The 13,008-nt window shown below is 68.5% G+C and overlaps 1 protein-coding gene and 1 long non-coding RNA gene across 3 annotated transcripts; both read left to right on the top strand.

Annotated features, from left to right (window-relative positions):
• Positions 1-430: 430 nt before the first annotated feature.
• On the top strand, positions 431-7,095 carry SHKBP1 (SH3KBP1 binding protein 1). 2 transcript variants are annotated; one of them, XM_044425423.1, is made up of 18 exons: positions 431-508; positions 610-663; positions 788-833; positions 1,037-1,110; positions 1,257-1,315; positions 1,476-1,556; positions 1,704-1,871; positions 2,782-2,872; positions 2,996-3,186; positions 3,558-3,673; positions 4,001-4,088; positions 4,226-4,342; positions 4,649-4,819; positions 4,916-5,071; positions 5,141-5,237; positions 5,411-5,589; positions 6,014-6,146; positions 6,325-7,095. In XM_044425423.1, the coding sequence occupies exons 1-18, from the start codon at positions 435-437 to the stop codon at positions 6,677-6,679; spliced, it is 2,250 nt and encodes a 749-aa protein (XP_044281358.1). In that variant the 5' UTR covers positions 431-434; the 3' UTR covers positions 6,680-7,095. The 2 variants fall into 2 exon arrangements, with proteins under 2 accessions (XP_044281358.1, XP_044281357.1); XM_044425422.1 differs by having other exon boundaries at positions 6,322-7,095.
• Positions 7,096-9,667: 2,572 nt separating this feature from the next.
• Positions 9,668-12,765, top strand: LOC123021027. Its single transcript, XR_006414246.1, has 3 exons — positions 9,668-9,691; positions 11,224-11,327; positions 12,276-12,765. It is a non-coding gene; the product is annotated as an uncharacterized LOC123021027 (long non-coding RNA).
• The last annotated feature ends 243 nt before the right edge of the window (positions 12,766-13,008 follow it).

The following is a 13,008-nucleotide window of genomic DNA, read 5'->3' as shown; positions in this document are numbered from 1 at the left end:
TCGGGGGCTCGGCGGAAGGGGAGGCGGCGGCGCGGGCCCGCGCGGCGGCCGGACTCTCGCGCGGCGCTCCTTCCGATTAGCCAAGCCGCACCAATGGGAATGGGGCGCGGGCGGGCCTTCGCGAGCCGTGGCCAATTAGGGCAAGGGGAGAGGCAACCGCGCCCTCGCGGGTTGTTTACTCGAGCGGGACTCAGCCCCGGAAATCCCACCAATGGGAGAGTGGCCGCCCAAAAGCCAATGGAAAGAACGAATAGGCGGGACTTCAGCGTCGCCTGGAGTTGGCGGTAAGGCCCTTCGACCAATGGGTTCCCAGGGAGGGCGGGGCCTTATGTATCCAGCCAATAGGCCAAGGTCTCTCTTCGGCCCCGCGCCCAATGGCGTCACCACGCAGGCGGGGCCGTCTAAGGCGGCGAAGATGCGGAAGTCCGCCGGGGATGGCGGCGGCGGCGGCGGCGGCGGGGCCTGGAGCCGGAGCCGAGCTCGTGCAGCTGAACGTGGGCGGCCGCAGGCGAGTGGGCCGCCGCCTCCCTCGGCGCGGGGCTGGGCCGGGCCGGGCCCCTGGCGCCGCCCTCGCTCAGCGCCGCCCCTCTCCCTCCTCTCCCCGTGCAGGTTCAGCACCTCCCGCCAGACGCTCACCTGGATCCCGGACTCCTTCTTCTCCAGGTGCGCGGCCGGGGCGGGTCCGCGTCCTCAGGGCGCCGGCGGCGTGCACGGGGGCGGGCAGGCGGGCAGGCGGGTAGGCGGGCCGGCCTTAGCCCCGAGCTCACCGCCCTCCGTTCGCTTCCAGCCTCCTCAGCGGGCGGATCTCCACCCTGAAGGACGACACAGGCGCGGTGAGTGCCTCGCGCTTCCCCACTTTGCTTGCGGGACCCCGCCGAGGGCAGCAAGGCAGCATCGGCACGGCCTGGGCGAGGGGGCGGTCGAGAGGCTTGCGCGGCTGTGCTCCGCTGCCCCAGTCCCGGCGGTTTCAGGAGCAGAAGTAGCGCCGGGCTACCCCAGGTCTTTCTCCTCTTTTCTTCTTCTTCTTTTTGTCCAGATCTTCATTGACCGAGATCCAGATGCCTTTGCCCCGATCCTAAATTTCTTGCGGACAAAAGAACTCGATGTCCGGTGCAGTGCAGAGACCCCAGCCATCCCCCTGGGCTAGAGGTTGGGCAAGGGTCCACCTCCGGTCTGCGCCTTGACGCCTTTCAGCAGCCGTGGGGTGGAAGGGTGCTCAGGGAGGGTTTGGACATTCCTTGCTTTTGTGTTTCTAGGAAGACCAACCTGTCGCTGCTCCTGCATGAAGCCCAGTTCTATGGAATCACTCCGCTTGGTACGTGGGGGTCAGGCCTGTGGGGAGCCAGTGCCCCTGCGACCCGGCTATGGTGCGGCAGTTTTTGTCCCACGCTGCCCTCTGGTTTTCCGCCAGGCGGGGTGAGTGCCCTGGTTCGCCCCTGGGGTGGGTGGTTTCATGCTTTGTTTTTCCTCCCCAGTGCGCCGCCTGCAGCTGCAGCAGGAGCTGGAGCAGTCCTCTTGCGGGTGTGTCCTCTTCAGTGGCTATTTGCCAGCGCCAGGTAGGTGCTGGGTAGAGGCTGGGAAGGGGCCTGACTCGGCTGGCCAGTGAGCTGGGCAGGCATGGGGCAGAGAAGACATGGGGGAGGGCGCTGTGGCTGCCGCCCAGCTGCCCTGTTGCACACGGCCTGCTCTCCTCCGCCTTGCAGTGTTCCCTGCCAAGCGCTGGAACCGGCACAGCGTCGCAGGAGCACAGCTGGCTGTCCGGCCGGGAAGCCTTGGGGAGCGGGCCCTCGTGCGCCGGAGCAACACCATGCCCCCCAGCCTTGGAAACGCTGGGCTTCCAGGGCGCCTGCTGGAGGAGCGGGGCTCGGCAGGTGTGTGGTTGGCAGGGCGGGATGCGGTCATGGTTGCCAGGCGGGGGTGCTGGAGCCAAGGGCTCGGACGCTGCGAGTTAGAGAATGGGTCGACGCGCCTCTCCTCCTAGGCGTGGGCCCTTCAGAGCAGAGCAAGCGCCTCCGCCCTAGATTCAGTTCAGACTGTTTCTCCTCGGTCAGATTGTTGTCTGCCGCAGGCGGGCAGGCAGGCAGGCAAAGAGGCACCTCTAGAGCAAGTAGCAGATGATGGTGAAGCGAAGCAGAGCTGGGTGTCATCGGCCTGTCGATAACGCCTCGTGCCATTCCTCTGGGCGATCTCACCCAGCAGCTTCGAACAGATGTTAAATAGCGGTGGAGGCAGAGTGGGGCCCTGTGGGACTTCGCAAGCCAGCTGCTTCTTAGAGGAGCAACAGACTCCAAGCGCCACCGCCTGGAGCCGACTTCAGCAGTCGGAGTGGAGCTGTGCCTCCAATTTTCCACTCCTTCAGCTCCAGAAGAATGCTAAGGTCAACAGTATTGAAAGCTGCTGAAAGATTGCACAGGACCATCGGGGGCACACTCCGTGTAACAGTTCTGAATTGCAGATCCTCCACTGGAGAGACCAAAGTAGTCTTAGCTTCGTATCTCACTCTGAAGCCAGTTTGAAATGGTCCAGAAAGTCAGTATCACTCAGGACTGCCCGGAGCTGGACAGACACTGCCTTTTCAATCATGTTGTAATGAAATTGTATATTTGAGGTTGTTCAAGAGTTGTTAAGGTCCAGAGAGTTCACGTTCAGTTTCTTAAAGAGAGGCCATATAAAAATTTCCTCCAGGTGGGCCGGAACCTCCTCTGGAGGAGGAGGAGGCAATACTGGCCCGCTCACTGTCTCCACCCTGTGGACGACCTGCCATCTTCCCTTGTCCTGCAGGAGCTCCAGGTGAGCCGGCTATGGTGCGGCTTCTCTGTGGCCACCACAACTGGATCGCTGTGGCCTACGCGCAGTTTCTTGTCTGCTACAGGTCAGTGGCAGCTCGGGGCTCCCCAGCCGGGTGCCGCCGTCCGCCCTGCAGGAGCCCCTGGGCGCGCCGTGGCTGAGCGAGCTGCTGCTCAGGGCCTGCCTGGCCGCTTTCTCTGCTGCGCAGGATGAAGGAGACGTCCGGCTGGCAGCTGGCCTTCTGCAGTCCCCGGCTGGACTGGGTCATCGAGCAGGTGGCCCTGAATGCCCGGGTGCTCGGCGGCTCCCTGGGGGACAGCGACAAGATGGTGGCCGCCGCGTCCTGCAACGAGATCCTGCTCTGGGCACTGCAGCCTGATGGGAACGGCAGTGAGATCGGTGAGGACTGGTGAGCTCAGCAGAGCCCCGCTGTGGAGCGGCCCCCGAGTTGACGGCCATGGCCGAGGCCGCTGGTCCAGCCTCGTGCACCGGGAAGCCCCTGGCAGCTGCTGTGGCCCAGGACTGGGTGACATCTGAGGAGCCTGCTGGCCCCTGCTGATGGGCTCCGCTGCATGTTGGAGGCTCCATGGGGCACAGCAGCCCCTTTCCCCAGCACTGTTGCTTCCAGATGGGCGTTGGCCCGAGCCAGGCCAGCTCTCCCCGTGCAGGCAGCTGGCTTGCCATTTGGGGACAGAGCCCCGAGCTAGGGTTGGGCCTCGGCCTGGTCCAGCCCAGACCTCCGACGTTCTGGTGCTCTGCCCCTCCGCTAGGTGTGTTCCACCTGGGAGTCCCCGTGGAGGGCCTGTTCTTTGTGGGCAGCCAGCTCATCGCCACCAGCCACACAGGCAAGATAGGAGTCTGGAACGCGGTCACCAAGCACTGGCAGGTGCAGAGCGCTGGCGGCTTGGCCCCTTGCCCGGGTGGGTGGGAGTAGGTCCTGCTCTCGGGAGCCGGCTGGCAGCCCCTGGCCCGGGCTGAGGCGGCAGCGCTGCTGCGGTGCTGGGGGAGCGGTGGGGCCCAGACTGGCTGCTTTCGCGCCCCAGCCCATGCCAGCAGCGTCCCTTCTGTCTTCTTTGCCACGGCTGTGATTTGGGCAGATCCTGGGGGGCCTTCTGAGGGGCGGGTTGGGGGCCTCCTTCCATGCTTTCAGGGCAGGCGTTGGGACCTCCTGCCTCAGCTCGGGCACTTCTCCAGCCTCCCCGCTTCCCCGCAGACTCAGGACATGGCCCCGATCAGCAGCCACGATGCGGCAGGCTCCTTCCTGCTCCTGGGGTGCAACAATGGCTCCATCTACTATGTGGGTGAGTGAGGGCTGCTCGGGGGGGGGGGGGAGCCGGCTGGCCGAGGCAGCATGGCGCTGAGGCCGGGTCAGCATCTGGGGCCAGAGGCGGTTGCCTGGCTGTGACTTGGCGCTCAGCTCTCTCGGCTCTCCCCACAGATGTGCAGAAGTTCCCTCTGCGCATGAAAGACAATGACCTTCTGGTGACCGAGCTGTACCGCGACCCCTCCGAGGACGCCATCACCGCCCTCAGCGTCTACCTCACGCCCAAGAGCAGTGAAGTATCCCCGCCCCCCTCCCAAGCCGGGCTCGGGGCAGGCATTCTGGGCTCTCCTCCCGGCCAGGCCGTGCCGCTGCACCCCGGAGAGGGGAACTGGCCCTGGGTGCCTGTGCCCCGCCCTGCTCCCCAGCCGGGTGCTTGAGCCCCCGGGCTGCTCAGCCCCTCTGCTCTTTCCAAGCTGGCCCACGCCAGGAAACCCTCCGCCCCTCTTGGCCCGGCGCTCCCTGGGCCTGGCTCTGCTTGTGGGGTGCGGCTCGCCTCCTGCCGCAGGAGCCCCACGCAGAGGCTGCTTTTGTGCGCAGGCGACAGCGGCAACTGGATCGAGATCGCCTACGGCACCAGCTCCGGGATGGTGCGGGTGATCGTCCAGCACCCGGAGACAGTGGGCTCTGGGCCGCAGCTCTTCCAGGCCTTCGCCGTCCACCGCAGCCCCGTCACCCGGGTGATGCTCTCCGAGAGGCACCTTATCTCAGGTATGGGGCGGGGCCGCCTGCCGGGAGGCTGCAGAGGCTCACGGGCGTGGACGGAGTGCCTCCCGGGCTGCCCTCAGCCACGCCTGTGCTCTGCAGTCTGTGCCGACAACAACCACGTCCGCACGTGGACGGTGACCCGGTTCCGCGGGATGATCTCCACGCAGCCGGGCTCCACGCCGCTCGCCTCCTTCAAGATCTTGGCACTGGAGTCTGTGGATGGGTGCGGGGGCTGCAGCGCCGGCACAGACATAGGTAGGTGTGGGGGTGGGGGGGAGGGGCTGCCTGCCAGGCCGCCAGCCTCTGATTCTGCCTGCCCTGCAGGCCCCTTCGGCGAGCGGGATGACCAGCAGGTCTTCCTCCAGAAGGTGGTGCCGGACGCCAGCAAGCTCTTCGTGCGCCTGTCCTCCACGGGCAAGAGGTGGGTCTGCGGCGGCACTGCCGCCACCGTGTGGCAGGCTGGACCGTGCCCCCTGGTGCTAGGCTGCAGGCTGGACCGTGCCCCTCCCCGGCGGGGGTCCTGCTGCTCTGGGGACGGGCACGCGGCCATCTTCTCTCTGATAACTCCTGGCCTCTCTTCGTCCTCCACGGAAGGATCTGCGAGGTGCGCTCCGTGGACGGGGCGCCCATCACGGCCTTCACGGTGCAGGAGTGCGAGGGCTCCAGTCGCATCGGCTCCCGGCCGCGCCGCTGCCTCTTCACCGGCCACAGCAACGGCAGCGTGCAGATCTGGGACCTCACCACCGCCATGGAGATGGGGGGCCAAGCGCCTGGTACGGGGCAGCCCTGCTGGGCGGGGGCATCCCTGGGCGCTGGGGCTCACCAGACGGTGCGGCGCATCCGGCACTTCAGAGCACCTGCTCTGTGCAGACAGGCAGACGGCCGGATGCACGGGCCCCGTGCCCACGGGGGCCTTGGGCGGTTGCAGCAGGGCCTTGCCCACCCTGTAGTCCTGCAGAAGTTGTTGGAGCGCCGTGCTCGCCCGCCGTGTCCTTGGGCTGTGCTGACTGGGGCTGATGGGTGCTGCAGTTCCGTAGCCATTGCCTCCCTGCCTTAGACAACTGCAGGGCTGGCAGGAACCATTGTCAGTTTCCTCCCGCCAAGGGCAGGATCTGAACCTGGCCCAGGCCGACTCTTGCTCGGTCCTGCCTGTCCGCACTTCTGGCATGAGGCAGCCGCTGTTCCTCTCTGCTGCAGGCGCCGGCGGCCTCTCTGAGGAGGAGCTTCTGCGGGAGCTGGAGCAGTGCGACCTGGCGCTGAGCCACGGCCTGGAGGCCAGCCCCACGGGGCCTGCTGCCCCCACGAGTAGACCCTGCGCAGCTCGCACCAGGTAGACGGGCACTGTGCTGCCTCGTGGGGCAGGGGGAGCCCTGCAGGAGCGGGAGGAAGCCGCACTGGGGCTCCCCTCGGCGCCCCACGCTTCATGCCAGCTGTGTGCCAGCGGGGTGTGGCGGGGCAGGCCGCCGCCGCCTCCTCCTCCTCTAACGTGCTTGCCGTTGCCCCAGCAGCCCCCAGCTCCAGGAGGCGGACGGTGCCCGAGAGCGGCCAGCCAGGGGTGTGCAGCCCCTTCCTCGCCGCTGGAGCCGCGAGGACCTGCCCAGCTTGCAGCGAGGGGGCTGGGACGGGCGCCAGCAGGGTGGGAGGTTTGTTGAGAGGTGCCAGGAGCTGGCCCGTTCCTCGGAGCTGGCCCAGCCCGAGGGCCAGCGCAGCCCCCGCGCCCAGGAGCTGGGGGGCAGGGCCAGGCACTGCAGGCTCCCTGCTGGCGGTGCAGGCCAAGGCGCTGCCGGCCTGAGCCCGCCCTCCCCGGAGCCCGCCCTCCCGCTGGCCCTGTCCCGGCTGCGGCTCAGCGAGACCTCCTTCTGACCCCGCGGCGAGTGGCTGCCCTGCTCCGGCGGAGCCGCACTGTGGCTCCGAGCGCCAGGCGCCCCACGCCACCCCGCCGGCCCCGGCCAGCCCCTTGCACGGGGCCCTGCTTGCCACGCAGCACATGGCCCCTGGCCCCGGCCCCGGCCCCGGCGCCCTCGTGCCTCTCGCTGCAGCCCAGGAGCCTCTCAGGGATTCTGCCTCACATGGACGCAGGCTGCGGCCTTCGTAGGGGGGTGCTGGGAGGTCCTCTGCGGAGGGTCCGGATGGGGCTTCCCCCACCCCCACCCCCACCTCCTGCTGAAAAGCCAAAGCCGCCTGTGAGCAATAACAACGCGCTCTGGCCCTTCCGCGCTGCTGCAGCCCTTCCCTGAGTTGTATCCGCTTGAGACGCGATGAATAAACGTGGAAGGACCCCCCGGCTGCCGGCTGACTCTGTGGGGCTCTGGTGCAGGGGCGGGGGGCAGTGGAGGCTGGAAGCGCCATGGCCGCTGCCTGCCCTCTCTGAGGGGCTGCCGCCCAGGCCTGCGGGGCGGCGGATGAGCAGGTGGCCGCTTGGCGGCTCCGCGGCTACTGAGCTCCCTCCAGCAGGGCCGCTGTGGCATCCGGGCCGCAGGGGGCCAGGTCTGCCCTCGCGGCCCCCCCCATGCTCTGGGGCAGCCCATGCCGTCGGCCCCAGGGCTGTTGGAAGCTGTGCCTCGGCTGCTCTCCCCGGCCAGCGGAGGGCAGCCTGCAGGCGGGGCAGGGCCCTGCGGCTTCTCCCCGGTGGCCCCAGGCAGGCTCTGGGATGCACGCCAGCCCCGCCTCCTGGCACTGCGGGATCCCGGGACGCTCACTTTTTCCGGGAGAGCCGGAATCTCCTGCCTTCAGGTGTTCGCTTGCACGGGGGAGTCTCCAGGAGCATCACCTTCGGACACGGAGGCGGAGCGGGTGGGGGGACTCCAGCCCCCATGGCGCGCAGGAAGGGGGCTTGGGCACTGCTCCCCTGCCCCGCATGGCGACCCAAGGGCACAGCCTCCGCCAGGCGTTTTGTGGTGAGCGGCTGCAGTCACGGCTGGGGTGTTGCGTGGCCCCCGCTCCGGCTGTGCACAGGGGCCGTGTGTGGGGGGCTGCTGAGGGCCGGGACCCCCGCGACTGGGGTGCGCAGGCGCTGGAAGTGGGCAGCCGCCTGCAGGGACCGGGCCTGGGAAGGGCCGCCTGCCTTCTCGGAGGGTTGTTCCACACGGCCTCCCCACGGAGTGCCACTCCCCGAAGTTGGGCCGTCTGGTCTGGCTGCTCTTGTGCCATGGGCTGGTCTTGCTTGGCGGTGGTGCTGGTGCAGCTCACCCCACCCCACCCCACCCCACCGCATGCCCAGACCTGCCAGAGGGGCCTGGAGGCCCCACGGACCAGCTCTGGCCTCTCTTCCCTGCATGGGGGGCCGGCTGTGGGGTGCCGTGGGCCCCATGCTCGCAGAGCCTGACGCACAGCCCACGCCCACGGACACACCGGCTGGCTTATGTAACTGCCTGCCTGTGAGTCAGCCCGGAGGAGCATGTGGCTGCCTCCTGTGCACGCCGGACCCCCAGGCGCCCCCCCTCCCTCCCTCCCTCCCTCCTGCTCCTGCTCCTGCCGCGGCTTACGTAATTCCGGGAGGCTGCACTGCTGTCTGGGGACAGGAAGCGGGGCTGCCTCGGGGGCTGCCGGCGGCCCAGCCCGGCCTCTGGCTCAGCCCCCGGGTTGCCTGGCCGCCCCAGCCTGCCCCTGCAGCATGCGCCCCACCCTCGTTGGCCGCTGCACGTGAGAATCGGGGCCTGAGAAGGAGGAGCCTGGCTCCCTTCGGCCCTCCACCCCCAGCTCTTCCGTAGTGGGTGCTCTGCTCGTTCCAGGTTCATAACACTGAAGAATCATGCCTCTGAGCATGTGCAGAGTTTTCCCCACATGCCAGGGATTGCCTCCCAGCTCTCTCTCCTCATCTAGGAGTGGGGGGGAGGGAGAGAAGGGGGACGGAGGCTACCTAGATGGTTTTGGTCAGCCAGGGTCTGCTCGGGTGCTTGGGAGAGGAGCCCGGCCTTGTGCTTGCTGTTCCCAGCTCCAAAGCGCTGGACGAGCTGGGGCAGGCGGGCTGGGTGGGCCCCGGTCGCTGGGCCCCGGGTCTCACGGAGGGGTCCTGAGGCCGGCTGGGGTGGCCGGCCTTCCTTGGGTCGGCTGTGCCGGGCACGGGGAAAGCCACGGTGGCCGTGCTGGGAAGCGTGGGGCCTGTCCCCCACGGCCCTCCTCCCCACGCTGGCGTGGAGTACGAGCTCCATGGGCCACGCTTCCCCGGCTGCTGTTGCATCGCGAGCGGGATGCGGGGAGACCCGCCGGGCAAGGCAAGGACAGCATTTGTGCCGGAGCCCGTGCCCCTGGGGGGGTGTCGTCAGGTGCGGGTGCTGCCCCTCACCCCAAAGAAGCACCCCCAGCTCCACTGGGAGGCATCTCCAGGCCATTCGCGATGCAGGATGCAACTCCTGGAGATGGTTGCCTAGCAACAGTCTCTGGCCGATGCACAGGCGCTCAGCTGGCGAGCAGGGGTGGGGGGGCCAGGAGCCCCCGATCCGCGCTGAGGAGGCACTGCAAGGCGACGGAGCCGGCGAGGAGCCGCCTGCCTGCCGGGGCTGGGTGAGTGAGGCGGAGGGGCTGCGGGTGGCCCTGCTGGCGATGGAGACGAGGGAGGTTGTCTGCGCCGCTGCCGTTCTAGGTGCTTCCTTCGTCGCAGGTGCGGGCGGGCGGGCTGCGTGGGGGTCCAGGGAGCGGCTGCGGCCGGGGGGCCGGGCTCCAGACGTGCGCAAAGCCGGCACTGGCAACGGGCGCCGAGGCAGGCTGGCCGCACTCCCCGTGCCCACCTGCCTGCTCGCTGAGCCAGCCGCTGCCTCTCCTCCCCAGGCCAGCCGCGCTCGGAGGCAGACGAGGGGGGCGCCGGCGGCCAGAGCCATGGGCAGCTGTGGGCGCACGGCGTGTGGGAGCAGCTCCCCCGGAGAGGTCGCTGCGCAGGTACGGGGTCCACGGAGGCAAGAGCAGCGATGGGGGATGGGGCGGCGGGCATGGCGGCCCTCGAGGCGGCGCAGCGCACCCTGTTCTCACGTGGTGGGGTCTGGGCGCCACCTGCAGCATGGCGAAGTGGAGGGGCAGGCGGGAGGCTCGGGGCCCTGCTGCGTGCCTGCGCACCGGGCGCGTCTGTGGCGTGATGTGCGCCTTGCCTGTGGACACGCCACCGCTTGCAGTGCCGCTGCCGTGCGTGTGCGTGGGAGGGAGGGAGCGCTGCGTGCAAGAGGGTCGTGGGAGCAGCGGCACTTGTGGACGGGGCTAGGCATTCTCGCTCGCTCGCTCACTTGCACGCACACGCACGCAGCTCCTTGCCTAGCTGTGCAACATGCGCGCGGGTGCGAGGGGTAGCGGCCCTTCCCAGAGCCCCGAGCCGGTGGAGCAGATGTGGGCTCACCTGCCCGGCCAGCGCCCGCGGGAGCCGAGGGTGCAGCCGCGGCACTGCCAGGGGCTCGTCCGGAGCCCTGCGAAGCTGCGGGAGGGCGCCGGGCTGGGAGCCGCGTTGGCGGCTGCGCATGCAGCGGGCGTGCGCTGGCACTCGCCATAGAAGTGACGCACGCAGGCATCGGCGGGGCACTCGGTGGCTCTCGCTGCGGCCGAGGACGCCGCTCCGCTCCGCGTAGGGCCGAGGACGAGGACGCCGCTGACGGCGGGCGCTGCCGCCCTGCCCCGTGCACCTTGCCGCCTGCGCTGCCAACGAATTCGCCCTCGTTTCCAGGCGCGCGCACAGGCGGCCCCCCCTCCCCTCCCCTCCCCTCCCAGCCCCACGCTGGGGAAGCTCTTGCGGTTGAGTGGGGGGCCTTTGTGGACAGAGCTGCCCTTCACTCCCGGTATACTCAGTCCTCCTGGGCCTCCGTCATGCGTGTGCTCCCCTCACCCCTGCAAGGTTTTCCGGCTGCCAGAAGTACGCCGTAAGGGACGGGGGCCCTTCCTGTGGTGGCCCCTGGATACTGGAACCACCTGCCTAAGGGCTGCCCCCACGTCCGTCGCCCCTGCCTGCCAGCAGTCGGCCGAGCATGCGCTCCCTTCGGCAGGCATGGCCACGTGTGGCCTTGGGCTCGGGGCAGGATGCCTTTTGATTGGGGTCGATCGCCTTTTGGTGTGGTTTTCACCATCTCGAGGCTGTCCGGAGCCTGCTCCTATCCTGAAGGGCAGGAATGAATTCTGACCCGTGTACCTCATGCTTCAACACACAGGAGGACAGGTCCCTGCCCCAAGGACCTTCCTATTTAAAATGGGACAAGAGAAGCAATGGAAGTAGCAGGGTAGGGTGAGCTGTGGAAGGATGCGCTTCTGCAGCGATGCGAACTGAGGCTTGGTCCAGTGGGGCAGGAGCTCGGGGCTTCCTGCCCAGGCACACGCGCCCCATGCCCGGCTTCCCTCAGAGCCTTCCGCCCCGGCTCCTGCCTGTCGCGGCGGCCTGAGGCGGCCCACTGCAGCGGCCACGGAGCCTCACTGGGTCCGCCGTGTTGTCTCCGCAGCTCCCAGCGGCCGGGGCCAGCCGCCACTGAGCCGACGGAGGCCACGCAGCGCCACATGAGGACCGACCCGCGGGACTGCCCTCCTGTTCCTGATGCAGTGCGTGGTGAGTGCGGCGGCCCCTCGGCTGGCCAGGAAGAGGAGGGGGGCTTGGGGCCTGGACTGAGCGCTCCTCGGGGCACCGACCTGGCCCTTGAGAGGGACTGGGGGAGCTGCGGCAGGGTAGCTGGCCATCTCCAGAGCTGAAAGTAAGAGTGCCTCAGAGTATGTGCAAGGTGCTTGTTCTCCTGCTTTGAGGAGTCGTGCAGGCCCTTATCTAGCCAGACAAAGCCTTTATGGGGCCATCCACGTGTTCCCGGTGTGCAGAAACAGGCCGGCCCATGGACTGCTCTTTCCGTGGGAGCACTGGGGGAACTGATCCTGTTGCCCTGGCGCGGAAGGCCAAGGCAGGTGCAGGTGCGGCGGGTGCTGCTGCTTGCGCTGGAACCTCAGCTCCCCCAGAAATTGCTTGACTGCAGATATTTCTTCCACACCTTAGTTCCCTGCAGGCAGAGAAAGCAGATAAACTGACAGCCCCTTACTGGGCTGTGGGGATGGAGGTGGGCAGGGAGGGCTCTTGCCAGCCCCCTTCTCTTCTTCAAGCAACCTGCTTTTAGAATACTTGCTGACCCGGCCATTTGGAGTCTCCTCCGCCTTTTGGTTTCTGCGCCCCCTCCGCGGTCGCCAGAGGGGGGCTGAAGCCACAGGGAGACGGAGGGCGCTCTGGCCCTCGCGAGGTATGACTCGCCCCGATGCGCCACGAGGCCGTGCTCTCCACGCACGGCGCTGCAGAGGAGGAGCCCACCCGGGGCCCGTGCAGCTCGCGGCAGGGCGTGGGGGCTTTGCCCGCGGCCCGCAACTGCCCGGAGCGACCTCTCAGCACCGGCGGGGAGCCACCCAGGCCCTGATGGATGCCCTTCGCTGCCCCCGGGAATATGCTGCAAAACCCGTGCGGCGTTCTGGGCTCCTCGCTCTGCCCCCACGCCCGACAGAGTCTTCTCTCCGCTTCCCTCAGCAGGTTGACCTGAAGCTGCGGGTGGAGAAGCTGAACGTCACCATGGTGCCTGGAGTCGCCAGGGCGGGCGAGGGGCCTGGGCTGCCGTGCGAGTCCAAGGCAGATCAGGAGGAGCGGGTCCTGGCCGTGCTGGGCATCGTGGGCACTGTCCTGAACCTGCTCGTCATCGTCTTCGTGTACATCTATACTACCCTCTAGCCCCCCACCCCGGCAGGGGCCCGGGCCGCAGGGATGGCTGTGGAGTGGGACCAGCGGCCAGGAGTGCCGAGGCCGGGACAGAGCTGGACCGGCTGTGCCTGGGGGCTTCTGCCTCGGCTGCCATGGCCGCACCTCCCGCAGGAGCCTGCTAGCAAGACACGCTCCACCGGGGCCGCCTGCTGCTGGGACCGTGCTGTGCTCCTCCGGCAGGCGGAAGTGGGCAGGCTGCCCTGCACAAGCCCCGTGGCCCTCTGCAGGGGAGGAGGTGAGGCCGGGTGGGCAGGGAGGCTCCCCTCGGGTGGAAGCGCCTGCAGGCACAACCAGGCGCTGACTGCCTCCCGCCCTCCCTCCCGCCCTCCTGTGGCTGCCCACGAAGTTGCCACTGCCACGGGATGATGCTGGCGGGGAGGGGCCCCCGCTGCCCCGTCAGGGAGGCCCACCAGCCCCCGGCGCCAGCTCTGAGCCGCGCGTCCCGTGAGCTGCCCCCTCCCACCAAACTTTGCTTCAGCTCAGAGCACCCTTGGCACACGTGGGG

The sequence above is a fragment of the Varanus komodoensis genome, unplaced genomic scaffold (assembly GCF_004798865.1).
Source record: "Varanus komodoensis strain SLA01 unplaced genomic scaffold, ASM479886v1 scaffold153, whole genome shotgun sequence".
In the NCBI taxonomy this organism is placed as follows: Eukaryota; Metazoa; Chordata; class Lepidosauria; order Squamata; family Varanidae; genus Varanus; species Varanus komodoensis.
This window is presented reverse-complemented; position numbering and strand designations above follow the sequence as displayed.